The sequence below is a fragment of the Mus caroli genome, unplaced genomic scaffold, assembly GCF_978045245.1.
Source record: "Mus caroli unplaced genomic scaffold, Mus_caroli_1 scaffold_15, whole genome shotgun sequence".
Classification (NCBI taxonomy): Eukaryota; Metazoa; Chordata; class Mammalia; order Rodentia; family Muridae; genus Mus; species Mus caroli.
In genome coordinates this window covers 64699823-64717625 of record NW_028227270.1, presented here as the reverse complement: position 1 = coordinate 64717625, position 17803 = coordinate 64699823, and the positions used below count along the sequence as shown (strand labels likewise).

The 17803-nt window shown below is 43.5% G+C and overlaps 1 protein-coding gene across 1 annotated transcript in view; it reads left to right on the top strand.

The window, feature by feature from the left end:
- Positions 1–17803, top strand: part of Ddx46 (DEAD-box helicase 46) — a 51328-nt gene that overhangs the window by 16446 nt on the left and 17079 nt on the right. The window contains exons 6-15 of the mRNA XM_021180249.3: positions 1756–1907; positions 3197–3310; positions 5385–5550; positions 6059–6179; positions 6464–6639; positions 7654–7775; positions 11444–11522; positions 13145–13227; positions 15480–15644; positions 16037–16199. Coding sequence (XP_021035908.1) covers positions 1756–1907; positions 3197–3310; positions 5385–5550; positions 6059–6179; positions 6464–6639; positions 7654–7775; positions 11444–11522; positions 13145–13227; positions 15480–15644; positions 16037–16199 — 1341 coding nt within the window. The remainder of the gene's footprint in view (positions 1–1755; positions 1908–3196; positions 3311–5384; positions 5551–6058; positions 6180–6463; positions 6640–7653; positions 7776–11443; positions 11523–13144; positions 13228–15479; positions 15645–16036; positions 16200–17803) is intronic.

Genomic DNA, 17803 nt, shown 5'->3' with positions numbered 1-17803 from the left:
TAGAGCTCCTGCACTCAAGGCCCCCCAGCAGTTGGGACTGTAGGTGTAACCAACTGTGCCTTGCTGAGTGGAGACTTTTAAGTGCTCTTTCAGTAGATGCTAATGTTTCAATTGTAGAGTAGCCTCAGGTAAGAATCACTGATTTGATTTCAGGGAGCACAGTTCTGCACTTATAGATGTAGTGGGTGGTGCTGATGCCTCTGCTGCCAGTAGGACTGTCGGTGAGAGGAAGGGCTCACCACCATCCAGAGCAGTGGTGTATCAGCCCTGCCTTCGGATGGGAAGCACTGAGGCACTGCACAGACGGGTTCATCTGTTATAAACCCACCTCCTGCATGTGTACCTGAGAAGAGACCATTCTCCTCCTGTCTGCCTTCTGTGGTTCTGAGGCGTGAACCCAGGCTTAGCCTGTGCTGTCAGAGCGCTCGCTGTTCCACTGGGTTATGCCCTAGCCCATTTCCTTTTTGATTTTGACTCTTTTTTTTCGAGACAGGGTTTCTCTGTGTAGCCCTGGCTGTCCTGGAACTCACTCTGTAGACCAGGCTGGCCTCGAACTCAGAAATCCACCTGCCTCTGCCTCCCAAGTGCTGGGATTAAAGGCATGCGCCACCACACTCAGCCCCTGTTGTTGACTCTTAAGGTTTTGGTAAAGTGGTATCTTTACCAAAGATAAGAAAAGAGAACTGTGAACCGTTTTCTGTTTATAAGTGATCATGATGGGAAGTGCGTCACCATTTTCTGTTTATAAGTGATCATGATGGGAAGTGCGTCACCATTTTCTGTTTATAAGTGATCATGATGGGAAGTGCATCACCATTTTCTGTTTATAAGTGATCATGATGGGAAGTGCATCACCAAAAGATACTTGAAGGAAAAATAATGAAAGTGTCCTCTGGGGACTTGGCAATGGCTGTCAGAGTAGGTTTTGCTGTGCAAGCATGAGGACCTGAGTTGTGTTTCCTTCCTTGAACCCATGTGAGAAAAGCATAGAGCTGCCCTGGCACCCAGCGCTATAGGCCCAGAGAGCGGCACATCCCTGGGACTGCCCAGCTGCCTAGCCAAGTGAAACAAGAGACTGTCTCTCCACGAAGATGGATAATACCTGAAGGATGATAGCCTAAATTGACTTGTGGCCACCATATATGTGTACAGAGTGGGGAGCAAGAGAAACGAATGTCACTTGTTCAGATAAAGTATTTAATATAATATCTAGAACTGTGGGGTGTGGGTGGTGTGTTTTTTGTATTTTGGAAAATCTGGCCCCCAGCCTAATGCATACTAGAAAAGCCGCTCTACTGGTGCGCAAGCTGTGTGTCCTCAACTCTAGAAATACTTTCAAACATAGTTATTCTTTACTCTTCAGTTAAGTGATTTGCTAGTATTTGTTTGTTTGTTTGTGCACTGTCACATAACAGTAATACATGGAGCAATAAATATGTAAGACCTTCCAGGTGTGAGCACTTGAGCTGTACAAGAAGCCAGCCACCGAGCAATGTTTGCACAGTGGGAGAGAAGTGATGGAGGGACGGGACGGATGCACGTGGCTGTCTCCTCTTTAAGAAATAATTATAAATGTATTTGTGTGCTTCTGTGTGAGTGTGTTCACACGCCTGTGCGTGTCCTGCAGAGGGCAGCCTGCAGGGTCTGTTTCTCCTTCCGCTGTGTGCCGTGGATTGCCTCGTGTAGTCGGGCTGTGTTGCAGCAAGCCCTTTTACCCACTAAGCATCTCATGGGCGAGTGGCTTTGCTGTTTTAGATGATGAAGATGATCCTGCCGAGGCTGAGAAGGAAGGGACTGAAATGGAGGACGAGGAGCTGGACCCATTAGATGCCTACATGGAAGAAGTGAAGGAAGAGGTTAAAAAGTTTAACATGAGGAGCGTGAAAGGCGGTGCAGGAAATGAGAAGGTAAGTGGACAGCCGGCATTGCTCACTTGTCTCTCCTCTGACCTTGAGAGGTCAAAGTTAACAGCATTTTTACTTTAAGAGATCACAAAGAAACCTAGGCTCTAGTGCGGGGTGAGGGGGTGGGTGTCGGGTCAGTGGAGTACATCTTTAATCCTGGCACTAGGGAACAGAGGCAGGTGATCTCTGAGTTCCAGGACAGCCAGGACTATGTATGGAGACTATCTCAAAACCAAAATAGAGAACCCTCTACTAAGTTGTTCTCATTGCCTTTCTTTCCCGAGTGGTATGTGTTTGGGGGTTAGGGGACATGTGCATACCACAGTGTGCCTGGGGGTGTGGCCGTCAGAGGATAACTTGCAAGAGTATGCTCCCCCCTTGATTGGCAGCAAGTACCATTATCTGCTGAGCCGTCTGTCTCGTCCAAACAGTCCAGTCTTTTGAGTTAAGGATGCAGTCCTAGGTCTAGAGAGAGGACTAAGGCAGTTAAGAGCACTGACTGCTCTTCCAGGTCCAGGTTTGATTCCCAGACCTCACATGGTAGCTCACAATCACTTGAAAGTCCAGTTCCAGGGGCTTCCCACCCCCTCTTCTGGTGTCAGCAGGGACCACATATACACATGGTCCACAGACATAAGTATACACATAAATTAATACCACTTTTAAAAGGATGCCGTTTTTTCTTTTTGTGGCTGAAGGGTACTTGAAAAAAAAAAAAGCACTGAAAGTTTCATTTAAGGCATCAAGGAAGCAGGGCCTCAGTGTGTTTTATTGATTGATTTAAGCTCCTCAGAACTGGCCGGGTTGTCTAATGAGTGAAACATGATATTTAGTAGAATTTTAAAAATATATGTGACGAGAATTGAGCCTGTTCTTGTAGTGAAGTGTCTCATGTTGGACCTATAGATGTGGTTAAGAGAACGTCCTGCTAGTGCGACAAGCCCAGCTTCAGTTCTCAGTACCTGTGCGGTGACTCACAGAGGAAACTGTCCTCCTCAGGCAAAGCACCCGTGCATATAAAATTACATTTGGAGAATGTTATGAACACATACACGTCGTGCAGTCAGTTCTGGGTATGTGTGTGAGTGTATCTGAACCATCATGCAGTCGCATTGGAAAGTTCCCACAAGACAAGTGCAGCCCTCTTCTCCTGTAAAAACGTAATCATGGTAGTTGGCATTATAAATCGTGAGATTTATCATTTCTTGGATTTAGTGTTCTTATATTTTTAAACCTCTTAATTTTTATTTTTTTAACTTGCAAAATATTTTAATCCTTCTTTTTTATTTTAGAAGTCTGGGCCAACAGTTACGAAAGTTGTCACTGTGGTGACCACCAAGAAAGCAGTAGTAGACGCGGATAAGAAGAAGGGGGAACTCATGGAGAATGACCAGGACGCCATGGAGGTGAGGCCGCCTGCCCGTGTCTGCCATGTCCATGACCGCTTCCTAGGGGCGACGACAGCAAAGCCTTGTTGCTGAGCTTTGCAGTCAGGCAGACACTGGGGGATCCCTGCTGCTCGCAGATCAGCACTGCTCCGACTGGGTGGGGCTGTCGAGGATTCTAGTTTCTTTCCTCCTTTGCTGTACCCTACCTTTTCATCTCCTCCTCTTTTTTTGGCCCATGTCAGGAGGGAACACGGGAAAAGAAGTGCTGAACTCCGGGCAGTGGTGGCGCAAGCCTTTAAACCCAGCACTGGGGAGGCAGAGGCAGGCAGATTTCTGAGTTTGAGGCCAGCCTGGTCTATAGAGTGAGTTCCAGGACAGTCAGAGATATACAGAGAAACCATGTCTCTAAAAACAAACCAAACCAAACAAACAAACAAAGTAGTGGTGAACTGCCGTATCTTCCCGATGACCTACACTGTTAAAGGTCTGTCTAAGAAAGAGCTGCAGAACTTATGACCTACGCTGTAAAGGTCTGACTAAGAAAGAGTTGCAGAACTTATGACTACACTGTAAAGGTCTGTCTGAGAAAGAGCTGCAGAACTTATGACTACACTGTAAAGGTCTGTCTGAGAAAGAGTTGCAGAACTTATGACTACACTGTAAAGGTCTGTCTGAGAAAGAGTTGCAGAACTTATGACTACACTGTAAAGGTCTGACTAAGAAAGAGCTGCAGAACTTATGACTACACTGTAAAGGTCTGTCTGAGAAAGAGCTGCAGAACTTATGACTACACTGTAAAGGTCTGACTAAGAAAGAGTTGCAGAACTTATGACTACACTGTAAAGGTCTGACTAAGAAAGAGTTGCAGAACTTATGACTACACTGTAAAGGTCTGTCTGAGAAAGAGCTGCAGAACTTATGACTACACTGTAAAGGTCTGTCTGAGAAAGAGTTGCAGAACTTATGACTACACTGTAAAGGTCTGACTAAGAAAGAGTTGCAGAACTTATGACTACACTGTAAAGGTCTGTCTGAGAAAGAGCTGCAGAACTTATGACTACACTGTAAAGGTCTGTCTGAGAAAGAGTTGCAGAACTTATGACTACACTGTAAAGGTCTGACTAAGAAAGAGTTGCAGAACTTATGACTACACTGTAAAGGTCTGACTAAGAAAGAGTTGCAGAACTTATGACTACACTGTAAAGGTCTGTCTGAGAAAGAGTTGCAGAACTTACGACTACACTGTAAAGGTCTGTCTGAGAAAGAGCTGCAGAACTTATGACTACACTGTAAAGGTCTGACTAAGAAAGAGTTGCAGAACTTATGACTACACTGTAAAGGTCTGTCTGAGAAAGAGTTGCAGAACTTATGACTACACTGTAAAGGTCTGTCTGAGAAAGAGTTGCAGAACTTATGACTACACTGTAAAGGTCTGACTAAGAAAGAGTTGCAGAACTTATGACTACACTGTAAAGGTCTGTCTGAGAAAGAGTTGCAGAACTTATGACTACACTGTAAAGGTCTGACTAAGAAAGAGTTGCAGAACTTATGACTACACTGTAAAGGTCTGTCTGAGAAAGAGTTGCAGAACTTATGACTACACTGTAAAGGTCTGTCTGAGAAAGAGTTGCAGAACTTATGACTACACTGTAAAGGTCTGTCTGAGAAAGAGCTGCAGAACTTATGACTACACTGTAAAGGTCTGACTAAGAAAGAGCTGCAGAACTTATGACTACACTGTAAAGGTCTGACTAAGAAAGAGCTGCAGAACTTACGACAGTTCTGAGGGTTGTGTGAGGTCTCTGTTCCTGAACTTTGAATAAAGAAAAAGAAAAAAATTAACTTGGAAACTTTTTAAGGAATTGATTTACTTATGTTCAAAATCATGGACATTGTTCCTTGAGCTTTTTAGGTGATGTGGTTTTCAGGTTCCTGGGGTTGCACGCCAGCCCTGTGGGTCAGAGTAAGATCGCAGCACACAGCAGTCCACAGACTGGTTCCTAGGAGAGAGGGGGCTTTGACAGCGAGGACTCTGTGTCTCCTGGAAGGGAAAATAAATAACAGACTTTACTTTTGTTCCCCCAAATTCAAGTATTCCTCAGAGGAGGAAGAAGTTGACCTTCAAACGGCCCTCACAGGCTACCAGACGAAGCAGAGGAAACTTCTGGAGCCAGTTGATCACGGGAAAATCGAATACGAGCCATTTAGAAAAAACTTTTATGTTGAAGTTCCAGAATTAGCCAAAATGTCTCAAGAAGGTAAGATGCTGTGCGAGTTTTATTCCTTTATTGTGAGCTCAGAGCAAATGGTCCACTCCTGCAGGGGAGTGTGGACGGGCCTGGGTTGGTTCTGGAAGTGTTTTTTAAAAAGCAGAATGGATTCAGTGGCAGTTCTTTGAGTTGAAAGTACTGTTCATGTCCGATTCAAACAAACTGTGTTGGCCCTGTTGGTATGACTGACAGCTGTCAGTCTGTTGAGAGGTGAGCCAAGCAACTCGGCTACAACAGGCGGTTGGACTGTCAATCATTATTCTGTTGCAATTGAAGAAAATATTAAAACCAAAATGTTGAAATTGGGCACTTGCTGTTTGCAGCAGTGATAAATTACTGTGTCTCTGGGTGTTAGTGTTCTCTTGTATGCTGTGGGCTTTTATTTGATAGCACTTTAGGGAGGCGAGGCCTTTGACCCTTGGCTGCCTAGTAAATGTAGTTAGATGGTACCAGTGGAACAAAGTGTGGAAGCTTCTAACTGGACCTTTGTTTCTAGAGGTGAATGTGTTTCGATTGGAAATGGAGGGCATTACAGTTAAAGGAAAAGGTTGCCCCAAACCAATTAAGTCATGGGTCCAGTGTGGAATTTCCATGAAGATACTAAATTCCCTCAAAAAGTAAGTATTGGTGGTTATCTGTGTTTTTCAATGTCCTGCTACTCAAAGTAGCCCTTCACTCAAATATCTGTTTGGATTTCAGTTCTATTTCTGTTTATGTGCCCTGGCTGTCCTAGAACTCACTACGTAGACCAGGCTGGCCTTGAACTCACAGATGCTCTTGCCTCTTCCTCCTAAGTGCTGTGAGAAAGGTGTGTGCCACCACACTGGGCCTTTAAGTACTTTCTTTTTCATTTGTTTACTCCATGTATCTTAACATTGCATTCTTTTTGTTTATTTTTAAGGCATGGCTATGAAAAGCCAACACCAATCCAAACTCAAGCGATTCCTGCTATAATGTCTGGACGAGATTTGATTGGCATTGCCAAGACAGGAAGTGGAAAAACCATTGCTTTTCTTTTGCCCATGTTTAGACACATCATGGATCAGAGGTCATTAGAAGAAGGGGAGGGACCAATAGGTACAAGTCTTCTCATTACATCATTCTTTGAAGATGTGTTTGTTGTTACATCAGAAAGTTATTGATTATGACAAAAAGATGTCTTTATGTGCATTTCCTTTATCAATACGGCACTTTGGGGCTGATTTCCCCTTACAGCAGGTCGTGAGAACCCTCAGAGCTCTGGAGTGACATCTCAGAAGTACAAAAGCAAGGCTGGCCCAGCTCAGTTTTAAAGCTCTGACCCGGCAGGTAGAGCCCTCGCGCATCATGTTGAGGTGTGCTCTTAGTCCAGATCCATGCACCACAGACCCAGGGTATGAGGAGAAATGTCACTCCCGAGGCGATGGCTGGCCTCAAGGCGGTAGTGCTGGTGCTTCATGCAGGGTTAGGTCTTCGGACTTGGTTTCTTCTCATGTTTGCAATTCCTATTTGTGTATTTGAGTAGGGCCCGTGATTAAGCTCTTGTCATGCACTTACAAGGCACGGAGTCCTCTCGTCAGTGCCTCAGAAGGAAGTGCTCTCTGGGAGCCGCTGTGCAGCTTTGTAGCTCAAGGAGTCACTTAATTCTCTAGTCTGATTTGCTGTTGAAATCTTTTTGCATTCCATTCAAGTATTTTTCAGAGGGTTAAGTAGGGTTTAATTTCTTGAAGCATGTTCTTAAGAATTTCTTTGCCCGGGCTGGTGAGATGGCTCAGTGGGTAAGAGCACCCGACTGCTCTTCCAAAGGTCCAGAGTTCAAATCCCAGCAACCACATGGTGGCTCACAACCATCCGTAACGAGATCTGGCGCCCTCTTCTGGAGTGTCTGAAGACAGCTACAGTGTACTTACATATAATAAATAAATAAATCTTTAAAAAAAAAAAAAAAAAAGAATTTCTTTGCCCTTCACCTTAGCTTCTGAAATAGTTTTCAGATTACACAGACAAACAAGTTTGGTTGTGAGACACAAACTCTTGTGCAGAGGTTAAAGTTTACGCTTTAAAGCACCTCAAGGGTTGGATGGTTCGGCTTTGACATATTTCTCTTTTCAGCTGTCATCATGACTCCAACTCGAGAACTGGCTTTACAAATCACTAAAGAATGTAAGAAGTTTTCGAAGACCTTGGGACTGAGAGTGGTCTGTGTGTATGGAGGGACAGGAATCAGCGAGCAGGTAGTTAGAATAAAGCCCTCGTCTGTCTGTGTCTGCAGGGTGAATGATCCGGGACTTACGCGATTCTTTTGTTTTAGTGTTTGATGTAAGTGATTGCCCTTAAAATCTTCAAGGTATTTGGTGGGGAAATAATTGTAGAATACAGTACGTGCCTGTGGTGGGCCTGTGTGTGCCTGTGTGTGGCTGTGGTGTGCCTCTCTAACCCGGTGTTAGTACTGAGGAGGGAGGATCAGCAGCTTGAGGCCTTAAAACTACATAGAGTCCCTAACAGGTTGTGTGTATATATGTACGTACATTCGACATTTCTATAATCCCAGAACTCAGAAAAGCAAAGGCAGGGGCATCATTACAAGTTTGAAAGGAGCTTCATATATAATGAGTTCTAGACCAGCTAGGTATATGAGGCAAGACTCTGTCTTACACCCTTGACCTCCTAAGAATGTACTGCCTGAAGCATATGTTGTGTACAGACTGGGTGTAACATGACTATAGTTAACAATGCTGTTATAGATTTAAATTTTAAACAGAGTAGATCTTGACATTTTTTTTCACAAAAAACAAAAATTGGTGACTCTGTAACATGTGACTAGATTGTGTTAAGCATTTTGCAACATGTTAAAGTAACTTTTATCCAAAGCTTACTGCCTCCATCTGCTAACGTAGGGCCTAGTCCTGGAAGCTTCTAGCCTCCGTACAATCTAATCTAGTCCAAGAATGTTTTTAGTCTCTGAGACTTACTGCTGAATAAGCTCTCCCTTTCTTGTTGTGACTGGTCAGCGCAGCTGGCTCAAACTCCTCTCTAAGCTGACTGATTCAATCTGGCTTCTCTCTCAGCCTCTGACTGAATAGCTCTGCTTGGCCTCAAACTAATTCTAGCAATCTGTTCTGATCTTCTGGCACCTTCTCATTCTCTGGCTCTTTCTGTCTTCACCTGTGTCCAGCTTATTCTCTCTCTGTGACCTGTCTTCCTATAACTGTCTGGGTAAAATTGCCTGCCTGCCTGCCTGCCTGCCTGTCTGTCCGTGTGTCTGACTGACGGTATGCTCCCTTTAAGTAGCTTCTCTTTCCCTAACTTGTGCGAGTTGGGCATATCCTATTCTGTCAAATCTTTCTCTGATTTGTCACTTTGTCTGCCACTCAACTAGACTCACATTCAAACACCACGTTTCCTTCTACAAACTAACTATACTTTCATTGTTTGAGATAAAAGGTGTGTACTGAGGGCATGTCTGTATTCCAGCCAGAGTAGCCAGGTTACTGGATTAAAATCCCTCGATAGCCATGCGTGTATATTAGAACACATATATTGGTGTACGTAAAATACAATCTTTTTGTGTGTGCTGAGTATTATTGAACCAAGGATCCCTTGAATGCTAGGAGGGGAGTTTTGTTCCAGTGAGCTATAGCCTTCTGGCTCCCAATACATACACTTTATTGTTAGTAATTATTTCTCAGAAAACCTAGGGAATAAAGAAAACATAACTGTGCCAGGTACAGAGGTTTGAAAGTAGCTAAATTCTTAGCATTGGCATGTTCTCCTGCCATTTCAGAGCACATTTCAGTCTTTCCATTTTATAAGTGAAAATTATTTAGAATGCTAAAATAAATTGACCAACTAGGTTGGAGCTGATGTTTGCCTCAGAACTGAGGCCTGATTTCCAGACCCAACAATTCCTGTCTAATGCAAGCTGTCCTCTCTAATGGATACTAATTAAGGTTCCCTTCTAGTGTTAGGCTTCTATCATCATTATTCCTAATGGTGGTGCAAAAACTTAAGCTAACCTTGACTGTCTTTTATGTGGCATTTTTCCAAGACAGGATCTCTCTGTTAATGCAGTTCTGGCTGTCCTGGAACTCACTGTGTAGACTAGGCTGGCCAAAACTCACGGAGATCCAACTGCCGGCATTAAAGGCATACACTACCATGCCTAGCAAGAAAACTTTAGAACTAGTGTTGTAAGAGCATATCTTGGGAATTTTCACTTTTCTGATATTTTTAATACTTGAGCTGTTCATTTTGCCAGTTCATTTGTGTGGTCTGTATTAAGAAAAAGATTTATAAGACAGCTTTTTTTTTTTTCAGCACAAGGTTTCTCTGTGTAGCCCAGGCTGTCCTCGAACTCGTTCTGTAGACCAGGTTGGCCTCAAACTCAGAGATGCATCTGCCTGCCTCTGCCTCCAGAGTGCTGGGATTAAAGGCATGAGCCTCCACTGCCCTCTGTGAAACAGATTGGGTGTATTTGTTTGTGACAGGATCACTGGTAGCCCTGTGGGTTTTGAACTTGCTGTGTAGCCTATCTTCTTCCATTTTCCAAGTAATCCTGGGAAACTGGCATGTGCCATCACACCTGTCAGTAAAACAAATACTAAAGCAGTCACAACAGGAATACATCTTAGAGTCTATGCAGGGAGCATGAGTCAAGGGCAGGGGAGGGCGATGGTATCAGGCTCACCTTAGCTTGGAGATCAGCGTAGCCTCTCAGGCCCTGCTCAGAGAAGAAAAAGGAAAGAAGCTACAGCGTGGGCAGGAACAGCCTGTGTGTGACTGTGATTGCTGTCAGTACAGCTTCAGTTCTACCAGAAAGGAACTATTGATTGTATATGTGTGTGCACATGTGCATGCGTGTGTGTCAGCTTGTTTGTGTATGTTTGCCCATGTGCCCATGCCACAGCATGTGTGTTTTGGTCAGAAGACAGCTTGTAGGAGTCAGCTTTCTACTTTGACCATGTGAGATCAGGAAGTGGAATTTAGGCTAGGTTTGGCAGCAAGCACTTTACCCACTACATCATATCACTAGCCTTATAATATTCTTTCTTTCTTTGTTTTGTTTTTTGTTTGTTTGTTTGTTTTAGAGACAGGGTTTCTCTGTATGGCCCTGGCTGTCCTGAAACTCACTCTGTAGACTAGGCTGGCCTCGAACTCAGAAATCCGCCTGCCTCTGCCTCCCAAGTGCTGGGATTAAAGGCGTGCGCCACTACTACTTTCTTAAAGACCTTAAAACATATGTAAGAAACAGGAAATGGTAGGTCATCTGGAATATTTGCCACAGAAGGATTCACTCTGGGTGGATCTGTAACTCTAGGAGATGACTTTTAGGTAAAGCCTCCAGAGATTATAATTGCTTTAGGGCTGGAGTGATGGGTCAGTGGTTAGGGGTACTGTCTGCTCCTCTAGTAAAGGACCGAAAGAAAGAGAATGGCCTAGTGCATGCCCACAATATAACCTGCTGCAAGCACATGTGTCTGTAGGGGTCAAGCAGAGGTTACCATGTCCAGAGTGCCTTTCAATGTCTGTTCTCTTTGTAAAACTGCTGGTTGTGGCTTAGAAAACCCTTGGCGTGGTTTCCTAAATTTCGAAAGCTTTAATCTCTGTATTAGAATATATATTTACTGCTTATTCTTATCCTCCTTCCTTGGTTTTGAACAATAGTTCCAAACTAACGTTTGTGGAATTCTTTTGTTTCAAATTAGTTTCACATTTCTGCCCCTGGGTCATCCTGCTGTCCCCTTCCATCAGTGCTGTAGCAGCCCGAGGGTCATGTGCCAGTCTCCAGTCCTGCTTAGGCTTTGTCCCATGTGGTAGGGCCAGGCAAGGGCCAGATGCACTGCTTTCACATCTGTAAGAAGTAACGATGACTAGACTATACAATCTCATCCTGTCTCACTAGATTGCTGAGCTGAAAAGAGGTGCTGAAATTATTGTTTGCACACCTGGTCGAATGATTGACATGTTAGCAGCTAACAGTGGTAAGTCAAGGGTATTTTATTATTTGTTTTCTTTCCTTTTTGAACTTGACATGATTTTTGTTAAAGCAGATATGAGAAACCAACAGAGGGTTTCTATGTTTCTTCTTAAAGCTGTAATATCTTAAAATGTGAATTGTAACACATATATTGTTGAACATACTAATAAGTCTTTGGCAGTTCAATTTGTATTCACAACTAACTCTGCGTTTGACTTAGTCTTTTTGTTTTCTTTATTCTTGTATTGAAAAAGTGGCATCATAGTCTTTTTATTATAAAATTCTCCCCAGGAGCTAGTATTTTATAATAATAGGCAAATTAAGTTATTGCAGCTTCAAGAACTATGTCTTTTATAAATACTGCATGTTTTTAGCTCAAATGTTATGCTTTGTTAAAATATTCCCTATCAAAACTGATACTAAACTGTTGACATTATTTAACTTCTGTGGAGAAAGGCCCTTGAGGATTATAGACCTGGGCTTCCGAGACGGTAACCGTCAAAGGTAGGTGACCTAATGCTGTTTCCAACCTTTCGAGGCTCTTGGCAGCTGGAGATATTAGTGTGGACACTAGCTGTTCTTAGTTTCTGAAGAGACAGCTTTTGGAGGTTTCCATTGCAGCGTTCAATGTGTCTGTAACTGAGTGCTGGGATCCCAGAAGTGCATGTTTGTACTCGTGTCCGCCTGAAGCTTGGGGTAAATGAATCCTCCCTGAGGTTGTTTGGTGAGGCCTTGCGCTTGTGTAGCAGATGGTGGTTTGGGGATGAAGGCTGACTGTGTAATCCCTTGTATTTTCTCACTGTTGTATTAATGAAACCTCCTGAAATTCATCTTGATTAATACTACCTTCCCCCTTTATTTGTCTTTTTTGTTTATCTTTTAATAACTATTTTATACATATTTTTGCCAGGTTCTACAGTTGGTAGCAATGCTTATTAGTATATTGATCTTTGAGGAAGAATTTTCTGTATTTTTAGTTTTTAACTATAAGAAGCCAGAACTACTTATTTAAATCAGTGGCAGCAATTAATAATTTAAAGTGTTTCTTTGTGTAGAAAAGTATATTTATATGGGATGCGTTTATTTTTTGAAGTTTGTATAATCTCTTGTTGCCCAGTGACTGGTTTGACCTGCCCACTTAAGGTGCTTCTAACTGTATGGAAGTGGGCTGTAGAATAGTAGAAAGGCTCTGCCTGCCGTAGTTAGCACTAGAACTTGCTTTCCACACATGCGCTGTAATCTCTAATATGTTTTTTTCTAGGTGATGCGGTCAGATAATGGCTGATGTGGCTCGATGCTCCATCTCAGTCTTAGTTTTATGATGTGTTTTGGAGAGGGCTGTTTTCTGAATTTTACAGGTTCTTCAGGCCCTATGATGGTATGCAAGAGACGAGTTTGACAAAATAAAGGGCCTCATACACCCATTGCCAGAAAGTATTTGCCACTAGATTAAGACTTTGAGACCAAAGTTTCTTTTCACTGTTTAAAGAAACCTAACCTACCCCTCTGCTTAAGTCAGGCATTTTAGTTCCCTTTACTTTTTTTTTTTAAAGTTCTTGGCTGTCATCATGAACTGTGGCTGATAGTTAGTTTTCTTTTGGTCTCTCTTTTCTCTTCTCACGTTAGGTCGGGTCACAAATCTTCGAAGAGTGACGTATGTTGTTTTAGATGAAGCAGACAGAATGTTTGACATGGGTTTTGAACCACAGGTAATCATTCACTTTCTTTGTAACTTTAAAGGTTTATTCTTTTATAATTGTGTGTGTCAGTGTCTGGTTGTGTGCATACGGCGCAGGCGCCCGCAGAGGCCAGAAGTGTCAGCTCATCCTTGAGTTGGACTGCCGGGGACTGAGCTGTTCCGTGTGGGTGCTGGGTGGGCACACACAGCTGGACTCGGGTCCTCCCCACGAGCCAGCTCTCCGGCCATCTCCTCATTAAGACTCCTAAGTTTTTGATTTTGTGATTGCTATGAGAATGAAGTGTTTGTGTGGTCTTGAAATCCATACTCATTCCGTGTTGTCCACTGTTACCTTGTATTAGCAGCACAGGGAATTGCAGTCAATATGTCTGTTTCAGATTAACTTCCTAAAAGTTGTTGAGGGGTTTTCTTCACACAGTCCCCAGCAGTTAGAAAATATCACTGGTCAAGCTGGATTTAGAATTCTGATACTAAGATTACTAAAAGCTTGGATATTTTGTCTGGACATGGTGGCACATGCCTATTGTTATGAAATACAGTGCTGTGAGGGGTGCCCCTGAGACGTTATGCTATGCCATGCCATGCCACGCGGCAGCCTGGTGAAAGGAAGAAGGAGGGGAGTGAGAGCCTAGGAAGAGAGAGAGGCGGACGGACAGGAACAGAGCCCAGAGGCAAAGGACAGAGAGGCAGAACACACAGGAATACAGAGGAGAGAGAGAGAGTTGGGGTGGTGAGCAGTCTTTTTATTTGCAGCCTGTACTTGGTGGCAGTGGGTAATGGTGGCAGGTAATGACAAAGGTCCCTGGCAGGAACCTTGTGACATCACCTGTAAGCTAACACCTGTAATCTCAGCACTTTGGAGGCAGAGGAAGGAAGATTTTTGCATTTGACCAGATATTTGCCAATCTGGTCTACATTGTTCCAGGTCAGTCAGGGCTGGGTAGAGAGACCCTGTGGCATGGTGACAAAGGCCCAGAAAGCAGGTGTGAGTTGTGAGTATACTGTCAGGCTGCATGTGGTTCTGAGATGCATAGTGAAATCCTGTCTTGTGAAAGGACAGACTGGGCATGGGAGAACAGTGGGAGTGGGTGGCTGGCTACCCTTTTAGTATCCTCCAGGGATGCATCGGCTGTCTCACACTAAGTGTCGTATTTAGCATCAGAAACTGGGTTCCAAGTGAGATGCGAGCAGGCGGCCTAAACCAGGATGCTGGGATACTTGAACACTGAACAGTTGAAGAGAAGCAGGCTAGTTAGCTTGGAGCAGAGGACTTACTGTCATAGTCTTCCCATCTCTATGAGTATATCTGAAACCAAGTGAAGAAGCCAGAGGAAACTTGAACTCGGTTTAATGTGAAGAGGGCTGAACAAGCTTTGTGTTAGGATGGAACCCAGGCACTCAGGCTTGGCGGCAAGTTCCTTAATCTACTGAGCCAAGCTGTTCCTTTGTTTATTATTACTACTAAAAATCCATGGAGAGGAAATTAGGAGTGATGCTGATTTTTGTGAGATTTACTTGTAGATTAACACAGGGTAAGTAGGGCTTAGGGTGTCATGGGGCGCTACGTGGATACTGATAAATCACCATGACGGATGCAGCTTCAGGAAGAAGGAGTTTATGTTTTGGCATCTATGATGGCAAAGCAAGGCGTGGTGACAAGCAGCAAGCATGGCTTCAGGAGCAGTCATGACTTAACTGCATTCTTTTTTTTTTTTTTTTTTAAAGGGCATCAGATCTCATTACAGATGACTGTGAGCCACTGTGTGGTTGCTGGGAATTGAACTCAGGACCTCTGGAAGAGCAGTCAGTGCTCTTAACCACTGAGCCATCTCTTCAGCCCTTTTTTTTTTTTTTTTGGTTTTGTAAGACAGGGTTGTGGGTGCACACGGATGTGTGTGCAGATGTGTCTGGAAGTTAAGAGGGTGGCACTGGACGTCCTTCAGGAGTCTACACCTTGCTTTTTATGCGTGGTCTGTCACTATGACCTGGCGTTGCAGATGTTGACCTGTGAGCCTGGAGATCTGCCCTTCTCCTGCCCCGGGGCTGGGTGTGGGGCTCAGGCTCTCAGGCTTCTTCAGCACATCCTTTACCCTCACCCCTGCTCAGGTTCTCCTTTGGTGGGGAAGTGAAAGTGAGAACAGCCAGTTCAGGCATACAATAAGTTCAGGTTTTCTAAGATAATGAATTTAACTTCTTCCTGCTTAATTTGAGCTTTGGGCAAGTTTTTGGAGACTCACCGTATTTGTATGTGTCATTTTTCAGGTCATGCGCATTGTGGATAACGTTCGTCCTGACCGACAGACAGTTATGTTTTCAGCCACTTTCCCTAGAGCTATGGAGGCTTTGGCCCGCAGGATCCTGAGCAAACCTATTGAGGTGCAGGTTGGAGGCAGGAGTGTGGTTTGCTCCGATGTGGAACAGCAGGTGGTAGGTACCATGGTCAGGAAGGCGCCATTTTTTGGTGGTTAGGCAGTGTATCATTTGGTTTTGTGTGAAATAGGCGGAACACTTGTGAAGTTAAGTCACTTCATCCTTCATGTTGCCCGGAACATGGACCTGACCTCAGGAAGCTCTTTTTAGTGCTTCCTCCCGGAATTGAAAGCTGGCAGAAACACTATACATCTTTCTTGTCTTTGATTAATAAGATTTGAGGGACAGAGAAAACCAGTGACCAGCTGCCACAGTTACAAACCTACCAGTGAAAAGTCTGTTGCTTTTGCTTAAGCTCTTTAAGGCGTAGGAAGCTCGAGATTAAACTGTTTTGTTCTAGGACATGTTTGTGTTTCTTACATTAACTTGCTACATTGTGGTATTTTCAGATTGTGATTGAAGAAGAAAAGAAATTCTTGAAACTGCTGGAGCTTTTAGGCCATTATCAGGAGTCAGGCTCTGTCATTATATTTGTGGACAAGCAGGAACACGCGGACGGTCTTCTGAAGGACTTGATGAGAGCGTCGTACCCTTGCATGTCTCTTCACGGAGGTGACGCTGACTTACCTACTAGCATGTCATTGCATTCAACTTGCTCAGAATAATAATATTTGCTTTGTGGTCTGTAGTGGAGGTAAAGAAATCAGGTGGTCAGACCCTGGCCTAACAACATTCCAGTTGTATCTAATGGAGGCTGCTCTCGGTGGCGTCTCACAACTGCCTGCAGGTCTTGTCTCTCACTGCACCAGCTAGGCTTTTTGGCCATTGAGCTGTCTGAATCGACCTGTCTTCACATCTAGTACTAGGGTTACAGGATCAAAGAGGCCTGCCTGACTGTTGACATGGGCATTAGAGACTCGAGTTTGGGTCTTTGTTTTTATGGAGCAAGAAGTTTCCACTGAAGCATATCCCTGCTTCCTTGCTTTCTCATCATCCAAATAGAAACTGTACCTCTTAAGCAGCAGTTACTCTGTATTTCTCCCCTTCACCTGTCATTGTAACATCATGAATTCCTTATCCTGTGTACTGTATGATGTGTAATGCGTTCTGTATCCTTTCGTGTTTGGTCTGCTTCATGCAGTCATGATGACTTTAAGAGTCATTTTTTTTTTTAAGATTTATTTCTTATATGTAAGCACACTGTAGCTGTCTTCAGACACTCCAGAAGAGGGCGTCAGATCTTGTTACCGATGGTTGTGAGCCACCATGTGGTTGCTGGGAATTGAACTCAGGACCTTCAGAAGAGCATTCAGTGCTCTTTTTTTTTTTTTTTAATTAGGTATTTTCCTCATTTACATTTCCAGTGCTATCCCAAAAGTCCCCCATACCCTCCCCCCAACTCCCCTACCCACCCACTCCCACTTTTTGGCCCTGGCATTCCCCTGTACTGAGGCATATAAAGTTCAAGTCCAATGGGCCTCTCTTTCCAGTGATAGCCAACTAGGCCATCTTTTGATACATATGCAGCTAGAGACAAGAGCTCCAGGGTACTGGTTAGTTCATAATGTTGTTCCACCTATAGCATTCAGTGCTCTTAACTGCTGAACCATCTCTCCAGCCCTAAGAATCATATTTTAAACTGTATTAGATTTTCTTCTAAAAGAAGGATACAATATCCTTTTACAGACGGGCGGGCGTGGTGGCGCACGCCTTTAATCCCAGGACTTGGGTGGCAGAGGCAGGTGGATTTCTGAGTTCGAGGCCAGCCTGGTCTACAGAGTGAGTTCCAGGATAGCCAGGGCTACACAGAGAAACCCTGTCTCAAAAAACCAAATAAATAAATAAATAAATAAATAAATAAGGGCTGGAGAGATGGCTCAGGGGTTAAGAGCACCGACTGCTCTTCCAAAGGTTCTGAGTTCAATTCCCAGCAAACACATGGTGGCTCACAACCATCTGTAATGACATCCAAGGCCCTCTTCTGGTGTGTCTGAAGACAGCTACAGTGTACAGTGTACTCATATAAATAAAATGAATCTTTTAAAAAAAAATTAAAAAAAAAATAAATAAATATCCTTTTACAATATACTTATATCAATATATATCAATATGCTTATATCAATATACAATATACTTATACTTATATACTTTACAATATACTTATATTGTATATACTTATACGATATACCTACTATCTTTTGATTCACTTATTGATA